The 27,813-nt window shown below is 41.2% G+C and overlaps 1 protein-coding gene across 2 annotated transcripts in view; it reads left to right on the top strand.

Moving 5' to 3' along the window:
* Window positions 1–4,282: 4,282 nt before the first annotated feature.
* CPXM2 (carboxypeptidase X, M14 family member 2) overlaps window positions 4,283–27,813 on the top strand; it is a 77,681-nt gene continuing 54,150 nt past the window's right edge. Inside the window, exons 1-2 of one of the 2 annotated variants that reach the window (XM_082309184.1) lie at window positions 4,283–4,673; window positions 12,356–12,463. In XM_082309184.1, coding sequence (XP_082165310.1) covers window positions 4,346–4,673; window positions 12,356–12,463 — 436 coding nt within the window. In that variant the 5' untranslated portion in view covers window positions 4,283–4,345. The remainder of the gene's footprint in view (window positions 4,674–12,355; window positions 12,464–27,813) is intronic. The other variant, XM_082309185.1, reaches the window with a different exon arrangement.

Raw genomic sequence — 27,813 nt, forward strand, 5'->3', positions numbered from 1 at the left:
AGTAAAAATGCATTCCTGAACTTGAACTTTGTGAAGTTACAGTTGTTGACAACCAGATAGGGAGAAACAAGGCTGCAGAAGTGGAAGGGGAAGAGTGCGACACGCTGAGCCCAGTTCTCCCAAACACAAACCCCTAGTTCCACTAAAGCCGTATATTGTCAAAATGGTAGATACGAAATAAGAGCTTGGAAACACCGTCTCGAGGCATAAGAAGGGCAGAAAAGGGTGGCTCACACGTGTCCTCCTGCTGCTGGCACCTGAGCATCTCCAGCTCGGGGGTGACACTGGTCCAGCTAAGGACAACTTTTTGCCTGTGGCTAGGGGCAAGGGGGTTGGCAGTGCCTCTCTTTCCAGGGGCGTTGCTGAAACTGGCTCAAAATACACAGCTCGAGAAGTGTTAACTCAGCTTAGAGGGTAAACCATCATCTTTCAAATAAATACTTCTTGGGAACAGAGGGGGAAAGCCCTGCTCATTTGCAGATAACAGCATGTTGTGTTTCACTTCAACAGGACAAAGATTTAAAGCAAAGTGCAGAATGACTTACACATTATCCCTGGCATCGGACCAGAAGGGGAGGATAATGTGTGTTACAGTTGTGCTACAAAAATATTAGTTTGATTTATCTCCTTGCACATCAGCTGCAAGTTTTTAAAAGCTATTGTGATACTTCACAGGCAAAAATAAGGAACAGCCCTTAGGCCAAAAACATCTGAGCCTTCAGTGAAGTTAATACTCCCGTGCCACTCTAAGAAGAAAAATCATCTCCTTTCCTGTAAGCTGTATGTTACTAGGATGCTAACAGAGAGAAAAAAAAATGGTAAAAGCATCTTACAGTGAGGAAGACCAAAATTCTGCCTAGAGACAGACTTTTTTGTGGTCCCAGCTGGCTGGATGTATGCACACCCCAAAAGCAGAGATGGGTCTGGAAGGAGCAGCAGTGCAGCCATACGCACACCCATAGAAAGCATTAAAATTCAAGAGAAAGAAAGATAGGGGAGCTGGTTAGTGACACAGGTCAAGACCCAGGAATAGATATTGATAGGTGCGTTTGGGTGAATAAATCTTTCTTAAGGTAAGTACATACGGAGTGAAAAGAGAGAGTTATTTGTGGTGACTGCAGGAGGTGCAGGAGTGGGTATGGCACTGCCTGAAGTTCTGCAAAGTTCTTACCTGCAGAAGTGGAGGTGTGCAAGCAAACCTGCTGCTCCTTGAGTCTCTTGATGTGTCTTGCTGGGTACGTCCTCGTGGCTGACCATGAATTCCTCACCAAGCTTCTCTTCTGGCTCGGGTGTCCCCAGAGGCACGCTCGGGCATGGCTTCTCCTGTTTCCAGCAATGTGCAAGCTCATGTGGTGTCGATTCACCTCAGATCACTCGGTGGGGAGGCCCTTGCAGGGACTCTCATTTAACTGCTGCGCATGGAAACTTCACTGAGATCCTCACTGCTTTGATGCGTTTGCTTGTAATCTGCCAGCAAATTCAGAAATTATTAGAGGCAAGATGAAAGAATGAGATGAAATATTGCTGGCACATGATCTGGCCCCTAATTTTACCACCAGCACCTCACTTAAACAACATGAACATACAGAAATGAGTTGTCGGGTATATGAATAATAAGGTATTGTGATGGGTGATCTGGGTAACATTTGGGTGAATATTTGTGTCACTTAAATGTATTTTTTTAAATGTATGTTTTTACATGTATGTACTGGTCTGACATTGGCAGGAAAAGATTTTGGTGCTATACTATATGCAGCTATAGTCATGCATCTACATATATACAGCTACTATGCACACTCACCTATTAAAGACGTCCAAATCTAATATGACACATTGTTACAATACATAAGATCAATTTTTTAAAAGCCCACACAGTTCTCTCTTTAGAGAAAAGGTATTGTACGGGAGAGAAAATACATGATGTTTACATACATACGTTATTGAAATGTACGCATGTAAAGTTGCCAAAACCAAATAGTATAAAATTCCCCCAAATTGTGTTCCTCAGATCTTTAATTAATGTACACTTGACTCCATATTTTATGAAAATACTTCTTGTTATGCTTGGAAATGTAAATCCTCTACTGTTTCTATGTTTCCTTCTCTGACCACTGCAATGAGTTAAATAATAATTTGCAGCTAAAGCTCCTTCAGTTACCGAAAAAATAGGTCATTAATGATGTCACGGAAAAGTCTATTTTTCTACCACTTCTCTAGGTATGTGAATGTCCACAATATTTGCAAAAGAGTGACTGTGCTGCAAATGGCAACAAAATTATACACATTTTCTGTAGCTTGTGCTCTGCCCTCAGAAGTCAGGACCAAGGGAGGAGAGGACTGGATACTTTGCAAAGGGAAAATAAAGCCAGAACATCTGTGAAATCACTAAGACGGGATATCCAGGATATCCAGCCTGCCACTGCATACAGAGAACAAGCAGTCTGTGTCACACACCATATCCAGTGGGTCTTAGCTCCCACACTTCAGCCATCGCTGCACACCCAGTGCCAAAGGTGACAAAGCCATCTATTCCAGATAAAACTATCTGAAAAGTTTGATGTGAAGCAGTTTTCCATTAAAGGATTTTTAAAAAAAAATTCTAATTCAGTAAAGCAATGAAAAAGCAAAGTATCTTTTATTCTAGTTTTAGAAAATGAAAATTCTGATATTTAAAATAGAAAAAAATAATAGTTTTCAGATTTTAAAAAATGTACAGCTGAAGAATGAAAATAAAATTGCTACTGAAAACATATTTCAATTTGCCTAAAAGGAAGGACAACAGACACAATAAAATCACTAAATTGCTTTTGAGATAGTGACTAAGAAAGCAAGGATGACCGTTAAATATACGGGACTGGATCACCCACAGTCTGGAATCCAAATATGCCAAAAGATATAGGTACCAAGATATGAAATTATGCTTATTATAGTATTAAAGTTATGAGAAACACACACGAAATGCAATTGCAAAGGCAGAATAAAGAGTGGGGTAACAGATGTAATACTTTCTCTTAGATGACTGGACAATGGCAAGAAACACAATATACATGATGAAAATATAAGCCGGTATTTTCAACACGGGAGTAAGGATTCATATTTCATGTAAGCCAACTGCTGCACATTTCCTTCAGCACTGAAGGTTATTTTAGAGGTACGAAAAAGATGAAAGATAAGGTTTTATTCTCAGACAAATTGATTCCATTAACGACACTGGCTTGCATGTGTGCAGCTGCTAGCACAATATATCCTAATCTGTTTAGAAGATGTTTCAGAGAGAACAAAAGTCAGGATCATTCCAAAAAGAGTGAGAAAAAGGGCCACTGATGAAACATGTCCTTCCTGGTTTTCAGCTGGGTTGAGTCCAGGGAGCTCCCGTATACCCTAGGAGAAGCCTCTTATAAATTGGCACATGCTATGTGTTGAGTTATATTAGTTATATGTAAGCAATACATAGTTTTTATATATATATATTTATATTTATATATATAAAAACTAATATAAGGTGTATATATATATAAACTAAGTTTTATATATATATAAACTAATATAAGTTATATATATATAAAAAATGTAAACAAGGGAGGCTGAGATTGGTGCTGGAGAGGGATCCTACATTTGTCAAAGCTAAAAAGAAAAATAATACCATGAAAGGGAATATAGCACAACATACATGGAATGAGGATTATTTGCCATAGACCCCCATCACACGTGTTTTCACGTATGCCCAGGGTCAAAGTACAGGCAGATGAACCCTGCCAGATGCAGGCAGAGTTCATTCCCGGCTCTGTGTGCCCACCCGCATCTGCACAGCATCTCCTGGGGGAGGGAAACACTTTTGTACGCAGGCTGGGAGGCAAAGGCTGGCTGCCAAGTTTACTTTTCTTTGAATAAATGCTCTCTTGGATTAGCTGCGTGCGGGAAGACTAAAGAAACTGTTAGGGGATTTAGCTGAAACTGTCTTGTAACTCAGGTTTTGAAAGAAAGCAGCAACGACAAAAAAAATGAAAGGCAGGAGAGGAAAAGCAGCAAGCTAACCGCGCTGGAGATCCCACCTGCCAAACGCCGGCCGAGCGGAGCGCTGGTCCGTCTGGCTGGCGGGGGAGCCTGACGATCACATGCATCCCGGTCCTGCCCCCTCCCTCCGCAGCCCTCCGTCCCGCTGCGCTCCTCGCAACTTTTGCAAAACTAGCCCAAAGCAGAGGCACTTTTCGCAGGCAGGCTCCTTTAGCCCTCTGCCTCTCCCGGGGGGGGGGGGGCATTGCCAGCTGCCAAGGCTCTCCGTTTTCCCTGTTTCCAAATAAAGTTCTGGAACTCGCAGAGGAGATTTTTGCAAAAGCAAACGATAATGATTGCCCTTAGCAAGAAAGGCTCATGTTCTTCTCAACTCTGCTTCGCTCTCTGCGCCTTTGGGCTGGCATTGCTGGGGGATGTGTCCCGGGCTGTACCCATGGACGATCAGGATTATTACCTGCAGGAGATTAGCAACAGGGATCATTATTATTCCTTTCCATATCCCGGTGAAGAGTTTTTTCCTTTCACGGAGCAACCTGGAGAGCAAGGACCTATCCGTGCTGCAGAGACAGAGGAGCACCCAGGGTTCAAACCGAGCAAGAAAGAGTTAAAACTGAAGAAAAGCAACAAAAAAGGAAAATCCGTTCTTGAAACTCCACCAGGTAACTTTCCACCTCCTCCTCCAGAACTTGGAGTCTGCTGAATCTCATGCTGACTGTGACTTTTAGCATTAACGAATATCCAGTTAATGGCAGTCTTGGTAATAATAACCATAAATGTGCTCGTGGTGGTGATGATGACAACACATTAATTTTTAATATCCCACAGAACAGATCTACAGAGCTTTCGTAGGCTTTTTAACCCTTTCCTCATCAACTAAGGAGATTTCAGAGTGGTAATGTATTAATTATGCTGTACTCTAGCTAGTATATGGACTTTTCCTTCTTCATTACACTTGACAACTGGCTTGCTTTTAAAGCTGCTGTTCTATAAGCAAAAGAAGAGGGACAGATTCCGTAGTAAAATCTGACTTTATATGGTGACACCTTACTTTATCCCTTGTCATTTTAATCTAAGAGAGCTTCCTGAATTAATTTTACTTATAAACCTGTGAATTTGAGATTTCACATTAAAGCCCTCCAGAGGAAGATATGTAAACAAAGATCTTCCTGTAAAAGATCAATCCATAACAAGAACAATTTAATTATTGGCCTGTAAAATAAAGAAATTAAACAGCAACAAAAATGTCCTATAATAAAAAGGCCACCCTTAATTCTATTTTCTATTTTCTGCACTTGATTGGATGAAAATATGCAATTATTAAAGTTTTCAGAAGCTTTTGCCATCCAATTGTTCCCATTAGGAGCTAATTGCACCACCATGAAAGAAGAGTAATTTCTTTCTGTGTTTCCCAAATGCATGCTAGGTCCTTTACTGGTTTGGGACACTTAGGAGTGAGTTTGGCCCATGTGATGAACTTTAGAGTTGTAAAATTTGGGGCCAAATCCCACTCCCCTACAGCTGAACTCCTCTTTATTTCAGAAGGAAACTTTTAATGTTAACAGCTGGAGCATATGGCACAAAGTTTGCAATTTAGAGCCATTAATACATGCAATACAGCAAAACAGAGGATCAAAGGTTGTAGAGTGACATTAACTTTTCCCAGTTACATCTAGCAGATAGTAAACAAAGTATTTTCAATTTAACATTAACACTAACAGAAATTAATTAGCCTTTGATTAGTAAAGATACGAGTTTTTATCATAATTAATAGTGATAAGAAAATACCATTTCTGAAATCTGGAAAACCGTTTGTGGGACAGGCAGTCTGGATTGCCAGTGTAACTCAAGGCTCACATCATGGATGAGAGCAAATATACCTTGTCCGGAAGAGCAGGGACACGAGACATCTGTGCCCTTGGCTCCATCAGGGGCCAGCAACTTCCCAAGCAGACGGTACTGCCTGGCTTATTAGGTTTGTTAACTAACCATGGGCAACACATGGATTTTAAAGCTTCCTAATTAGGTACCAGGCTTTTTCTTGTTCAGTGTGGTGGAGACAATACAGATTTCCAGCCCATAGTGGGATGTTCTGCAGTTCAGCTCTACTTTCACCTTCCCCGTTGTCTTTTTCTCAATTTCCCCAGCACCATGGCTTCATACATACTCCACCAAACATGGAGCACCAGGACAGCGATGAGGATAGCATCCAATCTGTGAGGGTAATGTTCATTTATCTTTACAGACAAACGTCTTCCTCATTCCCCACTCGCTGCACTGAGCATCTTACAGGTGCAGAGAAGCAGCAGCCGTACCAATAACTACCTCCATCATTGTGGAGCACTCATCCCTTCCAAACCTGGTTTAGTTTATGCACTGTAGAGAGAGCAGCACAAACTTCAGACTATATTACACTGCTGACCTACCAGGGAGCATGCTGAGGTCTTACAGGCAGTCTGAATTTCGTCATTTCCTAAGAATGTTTGATTTTACAGCTGGAATTTTACAACTGGATGTTGGTCTCTTCTCCCAAGTAACAAGCAACAGGACAAGAGGAAATGGCCTCAAGCTGCACTAGGGGAGGTTTAGGTTGGATATTAGGAAAAATGTCTTCACTGAAAGGGCAGTCAGGCACTGGCACAGGCTGCCCAGGGAAGTGGTTGAGTCCCCATCCCTGGAGGGATTTAAAAGCCAGGGAGATGTGATGCTTAAGGACATGGTTTAGTGGTGGGATTGGCAGTGCTGGGTTAACACCTGGACTTGATGATCGTAAAGGTCTTTTCTGACCTAAATGATTCTATGATTCCATGAATCCCTTTTGTTTTTCTATACAGGAAATTATGGAATTAGAAAGGGAAAAAAAGACCTCCTCAAACCTTCTCCAGAAAACACTCCACTGTGTGCCAACCAATTCACTTGTGCAAGATTCATCTTCTAATTTACTACTTTTTACTTCCCACCCTACCTGACTCTCCGAGTCCAGGGAGTAATTTTATTTCTGCATTCAGTCAGGTGAGGTCCTTCCTCAGCCTCCTTCTTTTCCTTGGCATGGCCAAGCACAAGGTCAAGGGGAGCATGGGAGAGGCTCATGATGCACCACCAAAACCAGCTGGAAATAATTCAGTCCCTCCTTCCACAGCAGGCACACACTCTTTTGACACAGCTGAGCTACCAAGCTCCAAGCTTTCACCAGCCATGTGCAATAAGAGGCTTTAAAGCTTATGAGCTTTTAAAAAAATCACCAGGTGTACAACAAACAACTGATCCCCTCCGCCAAACTTTCGCTCCTTGCTCCAGCACATGGAGACTTGACACCAACTCAACAAACTGGCTGTTAGACTTACTTTAATATGGGAAAATGCAGTGTATTTCCTTGGGAGCAGCTGAACTATTTTAACTGAAATAACCATAATAAGCCCTAAGGCAAACACCCAGCAAAGAGAATGGTTACCATTCGTTAAAGATGTAAGTGAAAACAGGGGGGTTTCAGCAGGAAGTATCAGGCAATTTTAACTGCGGACAGTGTTAAAAGTTCTGCCTATAATATTTGAAATTTCTCCTTTCTCCTCTCCCAAAGGCAGGCAAAGGCCAGGTCCTGCCAGTGCCGTGACCTCAGTGCTTAGTGCCATGTCACCGTGTCACCGGGGATCAGTTTGAAATGAAGATCTGAAAATCTGGCCCCTCACTGAGGTGCCTAAATAATACATACCTATAATTTCTCACATTTGGCCTGTTAAGAGGACAGCTAGAAATAATAATAGCAGTTGACAAACAGATATCCATGAATAGTAACTATAAATCTGGCTGTGTAAATATGTGTGTTGTGTATATATGTATACATTTATGTGTTTATACATATTTCCAGACCTGGAATTAATTTTTTGGACATGCAGTAAATAAAAAAAATTGCTTTTTGTGAGGCTCGCTGGCAGCCAGGCATGCGGGATTAATTAATTGTAACAAACAACAGTCTGGCTGGGAGCTGGGATGAAGAAAGCAGAGGAACAGGAACGTGTGATCTGCCCTTTGGCTGAGCAGCTGGTACTGATCAGCCCTAGCTTTGAATCAGAGTTGAAATCAAACATAGCAGTCTGAAGGACACGGCACATAACAGATGACACGGACTCGATTTATGTAAGCTAATTACTGAAGGTGGTGAGAATATAGATATTTTCAATTTGTGAAATATTAATATAGAAAGAAATCCTATTGATGCCAGTGGAGTTGCAATGTTGGGGGGGGGGGTGTTAAAGTATTATTAGAATCAATATTTGCAAATACTCAATTCAGATGATAACAGTTTAAAATATCAGTCTGCCTCCTTGCCCTTTAAATGACTCATAAATGAAGTGGTACTAGGTCATCCTTGGAAGGTAAACAGTTGGATTGACAGGTTTCTGTATATACGTATTTCCATTTTCTAATTCCATCCCTGTTTGTTTAGGCCTCTGTCCAAAGCCCATTCAAATCAGTGGAAAGAGTCTTGTTAACGTCAATGTTTTTCTTTTATGAGGCCTTTAACAGAGTTTAATATGTGCCATCTCAGCTACCATCTGCGGGGCGGACCCCTACAAATGCTTTGGGGGGCTGTCTGCATACAGCGAGAGCTTTATGGGGCTGAGGTCCCCACGAACACTGCTCAGTGTTGCATGTTGGTCTGGGTCATGACTGAACAGTTCCCACCGTCAACCCTTTTGCGCCCACATCTGCCACAATTAGATCTGTAATTATTTTGATTTATAAAACTTATACTTTTTATAGTAGTTCTTGTTCTGGCCATACCTCAATTCTGACTGCCTTTAGAAAATAAAGGAGTGATGTTTATTTATATGGCAGTTCTCAGAAAGGATTTTAGTGCACATTTATTTTGTATTTCACAGGTCTTGTGGTGTCTGGTCTCTGTGCAATCCAACATACGTGTCTGTGTAGCAGTCATGATTTCCTTTGTCTTGTCTTACCTGTTGCTTTCCCCAGGCTTGATGAAACTCTTCAGATGCATCGCTCTTTACTTGCCCCATATTTATTTATTTTTGTGTAATGTTGCCACCTGTTCAACAATGTAATTCTTAAGGGTTTTGGTTTGTGTTTTTTTTTTTAATTTATGTAGGGCACAGGAATCTCTTGGATGGGTCAGGATCTCATTGGACCAGGTGTCTGAGGAGGAGCCAGTGAGGGCTAAAGAGGATAAAATGGCCAATGCAAGCAACCACAAAAACTATCTTGTGGAAAGAATTTGAATGTATAAAAATAGACTGATAGTACATTAATTGAGGCGTTTATCAAGATTAAGATAATGAAGGCTTGGAGAGAGATCAGTGAGTGAATAAGGAGGAAAAGATGAATCATAGAGATGTTACTCAGGAAAAACTGGAAAGATTTTGTTGTAAAATGGTGATGAAGACCTGAAGAGAGTGCGAAGTTAAGAACATGACAAGTTTATGGTGTTACTGGCATTTGAGTGGTGAATTTGTTCGCTAGGAAGAAGATAGGAGAGAGTGATGTATAAGGCATTGAACTGATAGCTGAAAGCACTTAAGAAGAGGTCACCAAGATACACCAGGTTTCCAGCTAGAACAGAAGGAAACACAGAAGGAAAAGGTAGCCTGTGAATCAGCATGGCTTGCCAAAATTGTGGGTTTGGATGGGATTAGCTAGAGCAAAGATGGAAAGGGGGGAGACTGAAAACAGATAGGCCGGCTGAAGGCATACCTAGAGAGTTAGTTTGGAGTCTAGGAGCAAAGGGAGTCATCAAAGTCAAAGTTTCCCAAAGACGTTGGAAGTCCAGAGTGTTGAACTTTGCTGGCATGTTGAAGGTGGGTTAATGCCTCAGAGCTCTGGCTAGGAAGAAGTTGTTAGAAACATTGGCAAGGTGCCTTTGTTTGGAGCACAAGGGCTGAAAGCCAGACGGGGCAGGCGACCGGCATGGGTCTGGCAGGGAGCAGAGCCAGCAATGGCTTTCGGCGGCATGTTGGGGAGCTTAGAGGGAAGGTGTGAAGGGAAATGGGGCAGGAGCTGGAAATGCAGAAGAGATTCACGGGGAACAGGAAAAAGGCTATTGGGTTAGGGAACTGAATCAGAGGGTAAAATGAAGGCTGGGGGATGACTGCGTACACGGGCTGGTATGTAAGCCAAGGCTATTCAGTGATACATTACTCATCTAGGAACTAAGAAGAAATAATCACAGAATTCCAGCACTGCTGTTTTCTAGCCTGTTGGCATACTCTCTCTTAAATCTTGTAGCTGGCTTCCATTCCTGAGAAGCCCAGAGAAAGTGGAGCACTCCTGTGACCTAGAATGTGGATTGTCATTTTAAAGCTTTTGCTTAAACTTCTTATACTACCAACTTTTAAGAACAAACTCATTGGCCGTAGGTGCATATCCCATAGATTTTAATAGACCTGTATCACATCCTAATTGCCAGATGTGACAAGCAAAGATGAAAACATGTGGCTTTTAACGAGCTTTCTTTCATCTACCAGCTTCTATTTTCTCCTCAGCACTTCTGCAAATATGTAGAATAATGAAATGTAACATAGCCTTTCCATTTAAAAGCCCATCCTTCAAAGAATGTCACAACAAAAGAGGATAAAGGATGACTAAGAATGAATAATGAGCAATGCCCTCAAAATTGGCCAAACCTTTTTGATTAGCATCTTTCCTTACCCATGGCTTCAATGAATAATGCAACATGAGAAAAAAAAAAGTCAGAATAAACACATTTGATTATGCTAGAGAAAAACGTTTTCTACGATAATTCTCCTAGCAGTCTTCTCTGAATTCAAACTAATTTTTAAGGTGAGAAAAATACCTCTTTAAAAAAAGGATGGTTTCACTGAATAGATTTTAATAGTATGAACCTGAGTGTAGACTTGTTCCTGAAATGCCAGCATATTACAAGTCACTCATTATTTGAATTCATTCTTGGTTTTTAATGTTATTCTCTGTTCAGTGAGCTGGCTAGACAGGTCAATCTGATGGTTCACAATCAAATTTCACTTATTTCTTTTGGTTTTGGAATGAAGACTTCTGTCAGCTATGTGAACTTAGAATCTGTCAAAAAGATGAAGTAGTGGAACATACAGTGCAGAAGAAGCAATTTCTTGAATTTTTAACATCTGAGCCTTTTCTTCCTGGGATTTTTGAGCCTTGCCCAATTCATTGTCTATGTAAAAAGCAGACTACCAAAACATTTGTTGTCTGGGTACAGAGCTGAGATTTGATTGTCATATTCACACATAGTGGTTGCTTGTGCTTGTATTATTCTTATGCAAAGGATGCATCAGATCTGGTCTTCTTGTCAGGCCTCTGGTGTGGTTATGTCTTGTGATACTGCTGTTTTACAAAGCAAGGCTTTTTGAAATGAACATATTAATATGTTCCTTTAACACTACATTTTTGGGTACTCAAGGAAAATGCGAACGAGCAAAGCTCTGAGGTAGCTGAAATTATTTGCCTTTTAAAATCCAGTGATTACACATGCAAAACACTCCATGGCTTTTACTCAGCTCAAACAAACATTCACCGAGAGAAAACAGAGGTGATAGGAATAATTACTCACGTTAGAAAAAGACAATTGCCTTTAATCTTTCTGTCCCTGGGAGCTACCTTAACAGACAGTTTGGTCCTATTTAATTCAATAGGCCATGAATCAAAGACAGCATTCGAGTTTCCTTCATTTTTGCATGGGATTTCATTCAGGGATGGTCATGGCCATCGTATCTGTGCAGTTACATCTCCAGTGTAGATGTTACTTCTCAGTAACCTGCCTTAACGCACTATCCATGCCCAGGCGAGAATAAAGCGCATGGACAATGGAATAAGGGTATTTAGAGGACACTGTGGCCAGCCCCAAGACAGGTATCTAACGCTGCTGCTGTCTGATTATTTTCCTGCTGGGGACTTCTTTTCCTGAGCCACAGATGATGCTGATCACTGAGCACCACAGCTACCTCTTTCAGGGGCTTCCTAGCTCCTCTGGAAGCCTTGCTCTGGCTATTTCTGTTGACTTCCAAAGGTGTCTGGTGGGTTTTTTGCATATCTGATCAAGTAACGAAAAACACCTACATTAAACCCTTAGTGAAATACACTGCAATGTTAATTCATTACTTCTGATGCAAACACATTTCTAATTTCCTTGTAGCACAGCAAAAGGAACATTTATGATTCCATTCCCCTGTGGTTTTATCATCCCAGTGTGGGGAAAGAACAGGGTACTCTGGGTGTCTGCTGTATGCTGGAAGGGATGGAGCACCGTCAGAGAGGAGCAAGGCATTTTATTCTTCAGGCAGTGCTAAATCAACTTGACAGGTGTAAAAGGAAAACTGTTTCTCTTTTCTATCCATAGCTAAAAATGGCAACAAAAAAAAAAAAGGTGAGAAAAACAAGAGGGGGAATGAAGAGATGCCAGATGGTGACTCTGAGAGTCAGAGTGCCTATGAAGACATCAGAGGGAGTATGTGGGGATCATTTAAGGCATCTTTGGAGTACTTGGGTTTAGCTGTTAATCTCTCTAACCCTGTTTGAATTAAATTACAAAGGATAGTCAGGTGAGTCTGCTGGTAGATATCTAAGTCCTCTTTTGGACATAAAATAGTTCCCTTCTGGTGGGTAACATACTTGCATTGGCAAGCATGGATTTGTACCATGTTATTATAGGTTAAATGGAGATGAGGAAAGATAAAGGTTTCATTCCTTGTTTCCACAGTGATCTACATCATTGTTCTAAACACAAAGAAGCTTTAAAGCAACTTTCCGATCCTGGAGAGGTGTTTAAAGGAGCTGTCTTATAAATGGGAATCGGGCCCAATACACTGTAAAGTATATTTTACAAGAATGTCTTGTAAAAAACTATATGAGATACTACCAATATGTCAGAGTTGGAGGAACACATTTTACTAGTGAATTAGGAAGAGTGAAAGATTTCCTATTCCAACACATGAGCAAGCCCCAAACCTGCATTGCATGGTCTGTGTGGGGTGCATCACACTGGGTCCACTGGGGTTTGATATTGCAGAAAATCGCCAAGAAGCTGGCAAGCTTCAGCAGACCATAGTGACTTCCAGTAACTATTGCTCATGGGTGAAACTGAATATCTGATTTAGTAGTGAAAGCACCCAGATACAGTATTAATCTTCTGTTTACTTGTGGTTACTAACAGTATGGGAACCCTGTAAATGTACAGCTCTGTAAATAATAGTAAATAATACAGTTCTACTCCTGCTTTCACGCAAGCATTACCAGGATGCTGTATGTGTAAATTTGCTGTTGCATCCGACAGTCCAATGTAATAAAAGTTGTTGTATATATAAGTTAAACATAGCTCATGCACTGGCAGTTGATTTAACTCTCTTTTTTTTTGGTTAATCACTTAAAGATCTATCTGGGGTTTTATCTTTTTTTTTCATTAGCATGGATTGCCTGACAGACTTCTTGTATGACTATATGTCAGCCTTGGGCTGTTTGTGTGTTATGTGAGGTATGTACCTGGCAATAGTGTTATTCTGCTATAATCAACGATTCCCAAGGACCAAGTTCAACTAACAACACGACTTAAATTTTCATGAAGTTGATATTAAAGGATTATGTGCATTTTTATATTTATAAACTTCTAAAAGTACAGGAGTTTTGAAAGAGGTGTGGTCTTGTTCTCAAGACAACAGATTAAAATCTAAGAGGGAAACTCCTGTCCTTAGATATATGGCCACAGGTAGCGATCGTTTTGGTCGTGGTGATTGAAACTGTAGTTGATATTTCTCTATCTCATCCATGGGGAGTTAATGCAAATATCACAATAATCATCAGGGCAGGATTTCTCATCCTAGATTTCTCATCCTAGATTTCTCATCCTTTTTCCTAGCCCTTAGGTTGGAGAATCACGCTCATCTTCATTCTCCAGCCCCCATTCAGCGCCTTTTGAGCTTTATGAAAAGAGGAGCATCTCCTGCAGCGTGGGCTGGGAGCACCTGTGTGCCTCAGTAGCTTGATGTTCAGCAACTTGCCCTGCAAGATGTGCATTCACGTCAGCAATGAGAGTGCTTTAGCCATCTGGGCAATCGTTTGAAGTCAGATAAAGGGAAACATCCTGTTCTATCGCCACGTCTGGTGGCCATGTTTCACCCAGAGCCTGGAGTGTGGGACATGTTTGCAGTGTACTGATCTGTTCAGGAAATGCGGACAGACAAATGCTTAGTTTTGAATCCTAGTACTTGGTAGACAGATCTTCACCATCCAGAAGGAGACACTACTGGATATGCCCCAAAACTGAAGTCCCAAAGTCTATAATGGGATTCAGTTGGGCATAAGCACCAGAGTCCTGTGTTCAGCTTGTTCTTTTGGACCTCAACAGTTCATCCAGACAATGTCTAACAGAGCTTCCTAAATCTAATTTGTTTGTTTAGATTATGGTGCTTGAGCACTTCCTGTAGATGATTCTTTCCTCACACTCCCACGTATCGCAAATTTAGTAGATTTTGTGGCATTTCCCTTCTTTTTGGCTCTACAGCATTGGGCTTCCTGGCTGGTACCTAAAAGGGAACCTGAGGGGGAACCCCAAATGTCTCTGCTTGACTTCCAGAATTTTCCTTGGCCTATGGAGGGGCTCAGGAGATCTGTGGTCTCCATTGTCCCCAGATTTGCCTTTTGCCTGTTTCCTCATATGAACTTTAGAAAGCAAAACCATCTCCCATTTCAAGGGGAGTTAGGTTTGACAAGAGAGTACAGAGAGAGGCCAAGTATCTCCTTCCTCTAACACATCCAAGATTTACTGCAAACTGCCCAAGTATGTGCTGAGAGACGGTGGTGTTTGCAACGGGAGTAACTGAAAACCATCTTTCTCATTTTTTCCCAGAAATTAGAGTATTTTTATGCTCTCCTCTTCAGACATAGTGTTTTATGGTGACAGGTTTATGGCTCCTCTCTACTGTCAGGGTCCTCCTAAAACATCTGTCAAATGAAGGAAAAAGTTGAAAGTATCTTAGAAGAGCTGATCTCAAATCTGGATGTAAGCACTCCCTACCACCACCATTAAGACCACCCCTTATGCCAGATTTGGCTTTAACGCATTCTTTTTTCCCCAAGATAATTTTCAACAGTGTAATGAGTTTGCCCCATACACCTGACAGAGGATGTCTGAACACAGGACTGGATTTCAACCCTGCTAAAGATTTGTCATTGGCTTAGAGCAGGAACTGCTATTTCAACCAAACAGCCTTCATATGTGATTGCCTAAAACGAGAACTTAAAACTTCATCCTTTGATAACATGATTTTTCTCTTTTTCCCCTTAATTGCTTATGTACTGAGAAGTTACAGAAAACATTTCAGAAACAGTTAGAATTATATTTGCCATCACAAGCTGGATGGCAAGTACCCTACCCCAAAGGACAGACCCAGTTTCATCCCACAGAGTATTTAAACCACACTTTCTTTATGCACTTTAAATTCCAAGCAAAAATTCCATCGAGAACTCTGCCAAAAGTATGTCTGGGTTATATATGGCCTATATACATGGCTGGAGGGAAGGCTGGAATTTCCCATAGTAAATTTGGACTCAGATCTGCTCCAGGATGCCGGTCACCCAACAACATGGGGACATACACAGTCTTCAGTGCATGCCACTGGACCAGGAGGCTTCCCCTAAGGTGAGGCAATAGCTCTTACCCTGCTGGTGAATAGAGGGGAGAGGTGAGGCGAGGCGAGGTGAGGAGGGTCCAGCACACACCCCAGTTAAGACAAAGAGAAAAATTGCTTACAGCTCTTTTGGAAGATTTTTTTTTTTCCTCAGGCTCCTCTGGATGCTTTTGGATCCCAGCAGAGGACTGCAGTCCAAAACTCTTGCAGGCTCCTCAGATGGGTGTCTGATATCTGGTCCAGTTCCTTTGCATCAGGTATTTCATTAGATGTATGTAAGTGACAAAAAGCGGCCCCAAAAAGTCTTGTTTCCATCTTGTAGTGGAACAGATGATTGGGGGATCATATATAGAGGCAGAAAGTTATGAGTCTTCTTCCAAAGACCTTTGAAAATGCTGACAAAGTGAGTCCAGGTACTGCAGATGCCCAGAGATGGGTGGGATGTACGAGGCTCAGAGAAGAAAATGGATAAATTCCTCAGCTGCCAAACTTGCAGCCCAGGAGGAGTGAGGGTTGAGGTATCTGGTCACTGAAATCACAAGATACAGCATCTGCTCTCTGCCTGAATGACTGAACTCTTTATTTAAAAAGAGAAGAAAACATGAGAGGTACTGTACTTCTGATCCAATTTTTCTGAAAAACTGCTCCTTTTTGCTTAGGATCTGAAAACACTTCTACAAAAAAAATAGGGTGATGTCTGTCTGCAAGCAATAGTTCAAGTCCACAATGAACAAAGAGTAAAGCTCTCAACCAGTAGCTGAAGGCATTTATTGTTATTTAAAACTATTAAATGAAAAGGGGGGGAAAAAGTACGGTAGGTCTACTTTCTAAATAATCCAAATCATGATGAAGGCTAGTAGCATGTGGAATACAAAAGTGCAGACACATCTGAATTGTTTGATATTGCTTATATGCAAACAGCAAATATGTACTTGGGGTTTTTTGGTGCTTGAATGCTAGTCAAATGGCAATCATTACCGACGGACTGAGTGAGAGCCCCTACACTCTTGCAAGAGGAATAGAATGGGAAACTTCAAAATGTGATAAAAAAATGCAGGTATGGAGTTATGCAGCTAAAATGCCACAGAGCTTTTTGAGAAAGTGGAGAGAAAATAGCACAGAACTGTTCCTCTGCGAAACCGTTCCATATTTCTGTTCATTAATCCTGAATCAGATTTTTTTCCTCCCAATTAGCAAGTTGAAAAATGGGGGGGGGGGGGGGGTTTATGCTCAGGGAAGCTTGCCTCAAAGCTTTCTCTATTCCACCTCTTTTCAAGTGCAGGATACCTATGCTTACTAAATACTTCCAGCTCCTGCGAGTGGGAAGGAGGATGGGCTCTCCAGGCAGCAGTTGTGTTAATGATAAGTCTCAAATCATAGCCTGCACTTTTCACATTAGCACATTCATATTTTGCAGTGGAGACAAGGGCTCTGTTGGTGCCAACACGGGCTATTGCTAGCACGACACCATTCTCCAGGGAAAGGACGTCAAACCTCACTGGGCAAGCAGTATAAATTAGGGTTTATTTGAATGCTTTCCTGAGAAGTCCTCATGGGGTACACGGGCTGGGAAGTGCATTGCCTTCAGTTTGGGTCTTTGGGCTTTCAGACTTGAGCAAGCAGACATGCATGCATGCATGCAATTTTAAACTCACTAATAACTCACATTTCATATCATTTGGAGCTTTGGACACACTTAGCTTTGAATCAGTGAAACCCCCTATGTGCTAAATGTTTACCCTGTGATTATAAGCCTTTACTGGACCAGGGCTAAATTGTTAAACAAAGCAGAAAAGATGTTTAGACAGAATGAATTTTGGGAATCTTTTGCGGGCTGCACAAAGCTGCAAGATCGTAGGAAGCTGGAATAAGGAGGAAGGACCTCTGAACACTCAGTCATTTGAGTTGGAGGGGTGCCCATGCTCTCAGATATTTGTCTGAACCTTGCTTGAACTGTTTCAGCTCCTTCACTCTGTAACATGGAGCTGGAGCTTCATAAGAGCTTCCCTGCTGAACCTCCAGTTCTTCCCTCCGATCAGATTAGAAAATCAAGAGCCATGTCTTTCTCATGGTATTTTCAGCATTTCTCTTTCTGTGGGCAGAAAGCTCAGGCGCTTATGAAAATGCTGAGTGCTCAAAATTTAAAAGATATTAACTGAGCTTTTAAAACCACAGAATCTTGCTTGGTCTTGAGGAATTTTTTTTTAATTATTTTTTTTAGTTCTCTAAATTGGTTTTTCCATGACTAGCTTGAGGGCAGGTAGAGAGGGGGAAGTAAAATGGATAGACTATGGTATGTGCCATTGCCTTTTTGACAATGAACATCTGAAAGCTAAAAAGTCATCTGGAAACTGAAATCCTTTGGGAAGTTGAGCAAAAGCTCATGGGAAGCACAGCTGGTGAAATGTGGGAAAGGGAGAGCCTGACTGCAGAGTGCATGTGTGTTTTCTGAGCTCCTTAAAAATCATGCCTTTTTCAGAAATCACTCTAGGGAATAATTAATTGCCTGTGCAAGCTGGGCTCTGTGCTTAGGTTTCTTTATCGATGGTGAATTTTCCAGTGGGATTCCTGTGCTCTCCTGGGGTTTGTGTCCCCACAAGGAGCCCAAACAGCAGTCACAGACCTGTTCCCAGGGGAAGCATCCTTCCTGCACCCCTCCTTGCACCCCAGCAGTTCCACCCCTCTGCTCTTTAGGCTCTTCCTTTCTTTTTGCTTTTTTCCCCTCTTTTTTTTTCTTTTCTTTCTTTTTTTTTATTTTTAAATGAGGGTAGTCACGTTTCAGTCCAGGTCTGGATTTGATTTTCTCAAATCTTAGAGATTTAATTGTTTCTTGAAGTTTTACTTCCTTTTGCTTTGAACTCTTAAATACTCTGCTTCCAGGGTGCTTCTCAAGGGTGCAACAGCTTGGATGTAGGGTGCTTTAAAGGAAAGAAGAAAGGTCTTTTATATGAGTTCCTAAATCTTTTGCTTTTCAGGACTTCTGGGTGTATCCAAAGAACCTCAGGTTATTTTCTATGTGCACTTGGTGAATTTTTCATCTCTACACTGGAACAGTTTTCCACTGTTTGAGACTTTAAATGTATTAGCCGCTTCTGACATTCTAGTACAGTCGTAGAGCTGCACTTGAATTAACCACACAATTAAAAAAAAAAAGTCCACCAAAACCAATAATTAAGTGAAAAGCAAACAAGCCAACTAAACTTATTTTTTCTTTTACTGTGCTCTAGAAAATACAAACTGATTCCTTTTTCAGGGTTGGGAAGGAGCACAAAGTTTGGGTGCAGGTTAATTGTAACCACACAACTTTCTTCTGAAATCATTGTCTGAGCAATAGCTCCAGGCACTACGGTGACTTCTATGCTTTATGAGAAGTGTTTGGTTTTATTCATTCCTCTTATTATTTCATATGAAATAATAACAACAGATGTGATTTTAGAAAAAAAACATATAAATGTCTAAACTCACTGCTAGAGCAGACACACCAGGTCTCCATAAAACTGAGACTTACACTTTATAAAAGGTTTTAAAACCAAGTTGGATTGATTTTAGGTATTTCCTGTCACAGGCTCTCTATATAGGTCAAGTATTTAGCCCAGATGTGCAACCTGGAGGAGGGCTAGGCAGCCACTGAGACCAGCCTGTGCAGGGCGACGACTCACTCACAAATAAACTCTGAAGCTTGAGCGGTCGCTCCCACCCCCTCAGCGATGCTTCCTCGTGTCAGGCAGCCAGTACTGCAGCGAGAGATGGAGGGCTATTCATCGCAAGGGGTATAAGCAGAGTTGGGCGCTGGGGTGTGATGGTTGGCTTGGCAACCTCTGCTGAAGTGGTCAGCATGCCTTTGAGGGTCTTCTTGCTTGTGCGTGGAGGTGTGTTTACAACTATGTGTTTGTCTCCATGCAGAGGAGGCAAATTTTAATGTCGCTTCTGATTAGCGGCATATTCTTTGGAAAGATTTAAAATTGGCAAAGATTAGTTTTTCACATACCAGCAGGGGAGGAATGACTCTCGGAAAGATGATCCTGTACTATTCACCTAGGTCTCACTGCGGATACAGGCTACTTCTATTCTACATTCTGTTGGTAAATGCATATTTTTAGTTTTAATCATGAAAAAATGGAAGATGACATTTCAACTCACAGCTAAGATGACTAATGACTGTTTGCTGCCTAAAGGCATAGCTCATACTACTTCATCATGCTGGCTCTGAAGTTTGCTGGCTCCCACCAAGAGCTAAGTCATAAACTAAACAGGCTACTATGAAACCCAAAACTGAATAGCAAAGTGCTTCTCTCTTCATCCCTGATTTACTTGTCTTAGGCTTTGGACTGCTTCATCAAAGGAAGCTAATGCATCTGTTTAAATATCGTATACACCAGGTTTTCCACCTTATAAAAAAGTAAAAGGAATTCAGTTTGGTCTATGCTAGAGCTTAACTTGGTTAAAACTTGAATAACATTTAGTAGTGCTGACTGGGAAGTGGCTGATTTCAGTCTTTCTCAAGTGTAAATTTAGTACTTGGGAATGGGGATAACTATAGCCGTGGCGATAAAACTTAATGGCTCATCAGTACTAATGAGACCTGCTTTACAATCTCTCAAGTCTTTCCCGCTCTATGTGTGTGGGCTTCCTGTGTGTGCAAGGGAGAGTAAAAAGGTGAAAACTGGGTGATAGCAGAGTGGTGCCACCTATTTCAGTGAAATTAAGTGTTTTTAGAGAACTGCTGAAGCTGAAGGTCTACTATAGCCCCAGGAGTGTAATTCTGATCCTTGTGATGGAGCATAGGAGCAGCTGAGGGAGCTGGGGTGGTTTAGTTTGGAGAAGAGGATGCTGAGGGGAGATCTTATTGCTCTCTACAACTACCTGCAAGGAGATTGTAGTGAGGTGGGGCTCAGTCTCTTCTCCCAAATAACAAGGGATAGGACAAGAGGAAATGGCCTCAAGCTGCGCCAGGGGAGGTTTAGGTTGGATATTAGGAAAAACTTCTTCACCGAAAGGGCTGTCAGGCCCTGGCACAGGCTGCCCAGGGAAGGGGTTGAGTCCCCATCCCTGGAGGTATTTAAAAGAAGGGTAAACGTGGTGCTTAGGGACATGGTTTAGTGGTGGACTTGGCAGTGTTAGGTTAACGGTTGGACTTGATGATCTTAAGGGTCTTTTCCAACCTTAACGATTCTATGATTCTATGATTCTATATACAGCCCCTTTCCTATGTCCTCTCACTTGGATCCTCCCCTTGTGCTGTCTGGGACGCCTGTTTTGCTCCAAAAGTGTGGCTCTGCTGCAAAATCCTTAAAGCTGGCAGAATTCTTGGTAGATGTATATTTCCAGGGCCCAAAGTTATGGAAAATTTCTAGGTTATGTATGTTTAAGGAATTTCCTGACTATGCTGTCACTCTGTTCAACTGCATAGCAAATGTGCTATACCTAACTATGGATATACTTGCTTCTGTATAAAGTTGCTACTACAGCTTTCATAGAAGGGGAGGAAAATAATTGCACCATAAGCCAGTTTTATATTCATATGACTTTTTTTATGCAGTTGTACTACTTTTGGTAAAATACACTCAAATGGAATTGTTAAAGTGGTTAAACTTCAGCACTTTAAAGGTGTCTCATTTATTGGGCCAGGGTAGTATCTTAAGATAGTAGCTATTTTCTGTCTTGATTTTGTATTTGTTAATGGTATTGCAAGTTTCAATGTTTATTTTTAATGGCTACAATTAATGTTCTTATTGTAGAACCTTTGGTATTGCAGTATACCTCATTGATTTGATATTTTAAGCTATTTCTGGCATGAACACATTGGACAGATATGTGTTTTTAATGGTAATTTTAGTCCTATACCCAGCCATTGTGCAAGCGTTCTGTCTCAGTTTTTTTCTCCATCGTTTGGCTAAGTCTATTTGTTTGGCTCTGGAGAAAAAAGGATGGTTCTCATTTTTGATGGCTGTACTCAGTTTTGTGGCTTTAGCTGGAATTACAGAAAGTCTTCATCCTGTGCTTCAGAAAAACATCAGAGGAGATGTTTTAAAATTAATAGCACAGAAGTCAGCCTTAGTCAAAGCTCATAATAAAAAGTTAAAAATTGAGATTATATTTTTCAGGCTGTATTTTTGTAGGCCATTAAAGGGAATAATATGTCTTTTTCAGAGCAACTAAACACACATAGTCCTTTGTAGAGAAAGTGGAAGACTTGTCAGGGTTGGGTACAAATGAGAGGGTACCTTGTATTACTGGCTTCTGGAAACCTTTCCTGGGGCTATGCGTACAGTGATACTTAATGCCTCCGTATGCTGACGGTCTGCATTGAATACAGCTTGTACTCATATCATTCCTTTGGTAATGGCCTGGATGCCATGACCAGGTTTGCAAGATGACTCCCACCCTCATCCTTTCCTATGTCAGGTCAGCAAGGTGGTGGTCCCATGGGCAGCAAGGCAGAAACTCTGGGGTGCCTGCCCGCTCCTCCCTTTCCTCTGCCTTTCTTGTCTCCTAAAGAGACGTGGGGAAAGAGAGATAAAGCCAGTTTAAGACATGCAAGAGCTATGGACAAGTGTTTCCATACCTACTCACCTCTCCACCTGGAGGAGGCTGCTGCCTGCAGGCATGTATGGGTATGGTTGCTTCTTCCCCCTGAGCGCAAGGGCCACAGGCAGCAAGAACCAGAGCCAGGAGGAAAAATGGAAAATGCTTCTTGTGCCCAAGCATGCTGACTTTGTGCATGTGGGATCGCGCACCTGTATTGCCCATGTCATAAATCACGTCATCTCCTAAGGAGGCTGTACGGTGGCAACAGTAGGCAGCTCAAGGAATGTATATGGCATCTGGAGTTTAGATGAGCCACTTGAGTCTGAAAGCTTGGCCAGAAAACTCCCAGAGAACAGGCTTTCTGGAAATTCCTGCGTCCAGCTGTGCCAGGAATAATAGAAGCTCTTCCTGCTAAATGTGCTGTTTTGTTGCATCTAGAACCAGCCACAACCTGGGTTTGTGAGGGAGCAAAAATGTGAAAAGTAATGAAAGAAAAAAAAAAAGTGTACTTTCTGAATCTCAGAAATGTTTGGCTTCATGTCAGACCTGACCTAAAGGATCAAGATAATTCTTAATTTATTCTTCATTTGCTGAATTTTCCCTCAACCTTGGAAGCAGGAGAAGAAACACTTTTACCATTGCATAGAGCCTGTAACCTGCAACTTTTCAAGTGACTGTTGTGCCAATCCTGCCAGCTGGTGCACAGTGTCCAGGTGGTGTAAAGAAAGCATGGAAGCGTTTGGTGTCTTTGCACCATGGGAAGGCTCTGGGTGTCACTGGTATCAGATATGGTGAGGACACAACTTTGGTGACCTTGAAACCATCTGAGGGCTTTCACTCTCGCCTGCTGCCTCTGACTCCAGTGGACACCTTGCCTGTCCAGGACTGGCCTTGTGCCATCAGGCAGGAGTTACTTGCAACCTCTCTGTAACTACCTCCTTTCCTAAAGAGCTGGTTCAGTTTTTGAAGCATGGGTAGTGCAGGACACATGAAAGACCATTGCAGCAAATCTTCTGGTGAGACTCCTATCAGGGAAAAGAGTGTGTTTACCTGGAAGACAAAGCAGTGCCTAGCTAGCAAGCTAGTATTAAAAAGCACTTCCCTCCCCCACAGGCTAAGAGGCTGTCAAAACACAGCTCCTTGGCCCAGAGGCAGCCCCTGGAGAAGATGGTTGCAAAGAAGAGGCATATTTGATCATCAAAAGCAGCTCTGAGACATCAGATGGGTAACATTTGTGGGAGCCTCACTCAGGCTTTGCCCTCACCTAGAGCCCATGAGAATGTTCCTTCTGATTTAAGGAGGCTTGGGGTCAGACCTCTAACAGAGTTGGGTTTTGTGGCTTCTAACCAAAAGCGTTTTTGGCTTTTTTTTGGGTTAATCTTCAACAGCAACCATAAGGATAAGTGTATGTTGCAGTGCTGTGATAAATATTGCCCTTTCCTTCTGAGACAAGTCCCCGATGTCTTAAATCCCTGTGCAATATTTGTTGCTTGTCCTAGAAAAATATACAGCTTTGATGCAACATTAGAGAACAATTAATGTTGTCTTAGGATAGAAAATTTTGGCATCTATTTAATAATGTATTTGATCTATGATCTGGGACCATAATTCAGTATTTTAACTTCTATATAGGGGATTTGTTGTAAGTGCACATTGCTTGCTTTGTTCTTTTAGTGCCCTGGGAATGGGTTTATAAGAAAAAGCAAATAAAAGCAAACTGTGTGTGCTTGAAGAAACTTCATCTGCCTGTACTGTTTCAATTAATCTGGGGTGCATGGGGGCTGGTGGGCTGAATTCAGGCCAGAGAAGAAACTAGTGTGTATTGCTAGCAACACTTTGGATGTGAACAAAGTCAGAAAACCGCTCAGACTGAAATGCATGGACCTGTTTCCAGGGAGAAGCTGGGCCATACCAAGTATAGAGTCTGACTCATGAACATCTGTGGAAATTTCACACTTCCACGATCACATCGTCAAAACAGCAAAATTTAGCTAGACCACTTTCCCCCCACAAATGTCCTAAGACTGTAAATATAACAAATTATTTAGAAAACGAAGAACCTTGTTCTGTTTAATTCAGCCCCCACAAAGGCTGTCCATCACAGCAAAGCAATCAAAAGCTATTTTCAGTAAATAGCAGGTCAGCAGAAACGCGCTTTTACTGTTATTTCACCTTTCAGGTGCGTTACAGTATTAAAATACTTTGCATACCTGTGACCTAAGTATTACTTGGGACACGGGGCTTAGACAGCCAGAGTTTCCGTTAAAAGTTTCTGCTGTTGGAAGATGAATTATCAACCATACTTTTCATAGGGAAAGCTCTAAAGTTAGCTGTTAGGGTAAAATGTATTATATTGACCTCATTAAGAATTTTTGTCCAAGACCATAAAGATCTAAGAATAGTATTAGTAGTATAATAAGTGTTAAAGTCTTCATCCCTCAAGATATATGTTTGATTGTGTGCTTGACTTACCTATATCATAGCTTCATAGATTTGCATCTTTGTTAACTATATGTTTAAGTGTTTTGCTTAAACAAGGCCTAAATTCTGCACCTGCACTGGGATGGCCCAGAAAAAGAAACAGGGAATCCAGACCTAAAACTAAATCTGTCTTAACGATACAGGATTTTGCCATGAGATACCTGACCATATTGTGTTGGCTAGATGTGAGTCCCCAGAGAACAAGGTCTCTAGAGAAGGGACGAGTCTACAGCCAAGTCTGATAGGCAAATGGGTTTACAGAAAGAAGAAACTAGTATTAATTACAGTGATAGGCTGCTGCTAGAAATAGAAATAGCATCCTAGAACACATGATGCTGACACCATACCTGCTTCCTTTCCAACAGTGACAGATCATCTCAGTTGCTGTAGGTACCTGCTGGCCACTGTCATGCCCCGACTTGGGCAAACTCTGGCCACACTAGGGCCAAGATGTGCAATGTGGTTTTGACCCTCTAAACTGACCAGCATAATTTTTAAAGGTACTTCAGTGTCCGTGTTGCTGCTGAATGCAGCTATAACTTAGGATGTGCTGCGTTACTGAAAATCATACTGGCAGTATATGTTTTGATGGAAAATGCATGGCTTAAAGAAATCAGTTATACTGGAAGGGTGATGAGGTCTTCATACTTATCGTAGTGATGTTCTTCTGTTGACTTTGGTGCTGCAAGCTCAAGCCCCAAAGACAAAGTTACAGATACTGACAGCAACAACAAAAAATTCTGGCACTAACATCATTCTTCGCATAGATAAAATTCTGTGTTAACCCACCGTCAGCGCTGCCTTGACCTCCTCTTGTCTGCTGTGAACTGCTGTATCTCTGTAGCATAACATCCTTTCTCCCCAAACAAATGTTTTGAAGTGCAAGGAGATTCCTTCGTATTTAAAAATGACAAAGCTCCTGGAGCTAAAACACATTTAAAATCATAACAAATAAATAGAGTACATTCTGCCTCCAAATGTCAAGGAGACTGTCAGGATGCACAAGGCTGATATTCCTCCATTTCTAGATCTGAGTATCACTGTGCATGAGGAGCTAGACAAGAACAGACTTGCGGGAATTGAAAAGGATTATAGGTATGGCTTTTAAAAATATAAGTGAAAAGGAAACTTGATGCTTCTTTTTTCTTTCCATTTGAAAAACTGAACATATTCCTAAATTGATGGAAAATATTCTTTAAATAAAACAATAATTTGTCTGTTATGCCTCTGAAAGAACAGTACAGAATGATTTCCTAAATGCATCTTTATTAGATACAAAAGCTATAAAGACAATATGTGCTTGTCTGACAATCTTTATTTAGACCAAAAGAAAATAAAATAAATGAATAATTTAGGCAATAAGATGAACAGAAGTGTTTTCCTTGCCCTGCTCATACATATATCTTCTACTTGCGGAATTAATATGTTTCTAAGAATGCCTGCTAATACAGTTTTATCATAAAGAACAGCTAATGTTGCAGCAGAGCAGCTATAATTATATTGCAGGTGTAAAGACAACCAAGCGGGCTCTGCAGAAGGTGTTTTTTTTGACCAGCATTTCAGTGGAAGATGCTGCATCAGTAGGGCCCAGCCATCAGGAGGCTGAAACTACTTTCAAACCTGGGCTAATATCCTTGCACAGAGCCGTGCTGAGATTGCGAGATGAATTGGTGTTGGCTTGAGAAGGGAGCTTAGTAGCTTCTTCAGGTCGTGCTTTCAGTCTAGGCAAGCCCTAAATTGTAACTGGTAAGTTCAGATTTCAAGAGGTGAGGTTGTGAATGAAGTAATTCTCAAGTGTTTCCCCCTCCTGAGTTCAAGGGACAGGCGATTGCTGACAGTGTCGAAGTATCAGAAATGCCTTGCTGCCCTTAGGTGGGATACAATCAGCTGCCTGACTAGCAGAAGCATAACTGAAAATAATGGACACTGAGATATAGCCATTTAACATAGCTAATAGGAAAGCTATTTCGAAATGGAAACCTCACAAGAACACTCTTCAAGATACAAAGGTTATTAAGTCTGAATCCAAGCCCCATCTCTTTTTACGTCTTGGAATTAATTAATTTGATCCAGACATCTTATTAATGGCTTGCTTCTAAAGTGAATGCCTATTCATGGTTGCAAATAATGCACAAAATCATGGTTGGGTATGGGCCAGGAAGAGAGAAATGCCCATAACTCAGCCTCTTCCTTGCACCTGCAAGCTTAATGCTTGCTTTTCGGTCGCTCTTAAACATAAATACTCTAGCTGCATTTTGTTAGTAAGTGGTTATGTACATAGTATGTGGATTTAAATGTCTTTCAAAGCCATAGCTGAATTTCCTGTATTTTATGATTACTTTTTCAACCAGTTAGAGAAATGACCAAATAACTAGGTCATTTCCAGTTGAATCTATATGGTATGAACTGCTCTGGTTATTCATGCTACTCAATTTCTGTAGCTTCTGCAAGTGTTTTTCAAACTATCATGGAGAATACAAAATCATTAAGACAGTCTTATTGATTGTGTGTCAATTTTCATTGTTATATGGAAGATTTCTTAAATAAAACATATTAAAGCAATACTTTAAGAAATACGGTATTTATGAATGCCATAAATTAGTTTCTTTTCCTGTACATTTTTCAAAAATAGGTTGTCCTGGTTATCTCTAGTAGCTTTAAGGATCAGAGGACACAGGTACCAACAAAATAATTTATCTAAGATTAAATTCATAGTATGATTCAGGATTTATTTTTTTTTAGCAGTGAAATGGCAGCTTTAGGTGGATGGTATTGTATTATAATGAGTAACTTGGAGTTAATCAGATGAAGCCATAGTGAAAAATTTGCCCCCACCATCTCTGTACATTACAGATTGATATTTTGGTCTAATGTGCTCCTCTCTTCATCCCTTTATTAACTCTGGAACTCATATGCATGTGGAAAAAATTAATATTCCTAAAGTGTTAATAGTCAAATATTATGGCTATAAATAGAAGACATAATTTCATTTAAAAGCAAAATCAACGGTCTTCTCTTGTGGAAAACAGCTCAAATTCCATACATCAAAGCTACTGCAAACAATAGGCTTGATGACTCCAAGAATATCATCCCCGTGCAGAGCTGCACAGACGGAAACATCTAAAGGTCAATGGTCTTTTATGGAGAATCCTGCTGCTCTGTTCCC

The sequence above is a fragment of the Platalea leucorodia genome, assembly GCF_965183815.1.
Source record: "Platalea leucorodia genome assembly, chromosome: 4".
Lineage (NCBI taxonomy): Eukaryota > Metazoa > Chordata > Aves > Pelecaniformes > Threskiornithidae > Platalea > Platalea leucorodia.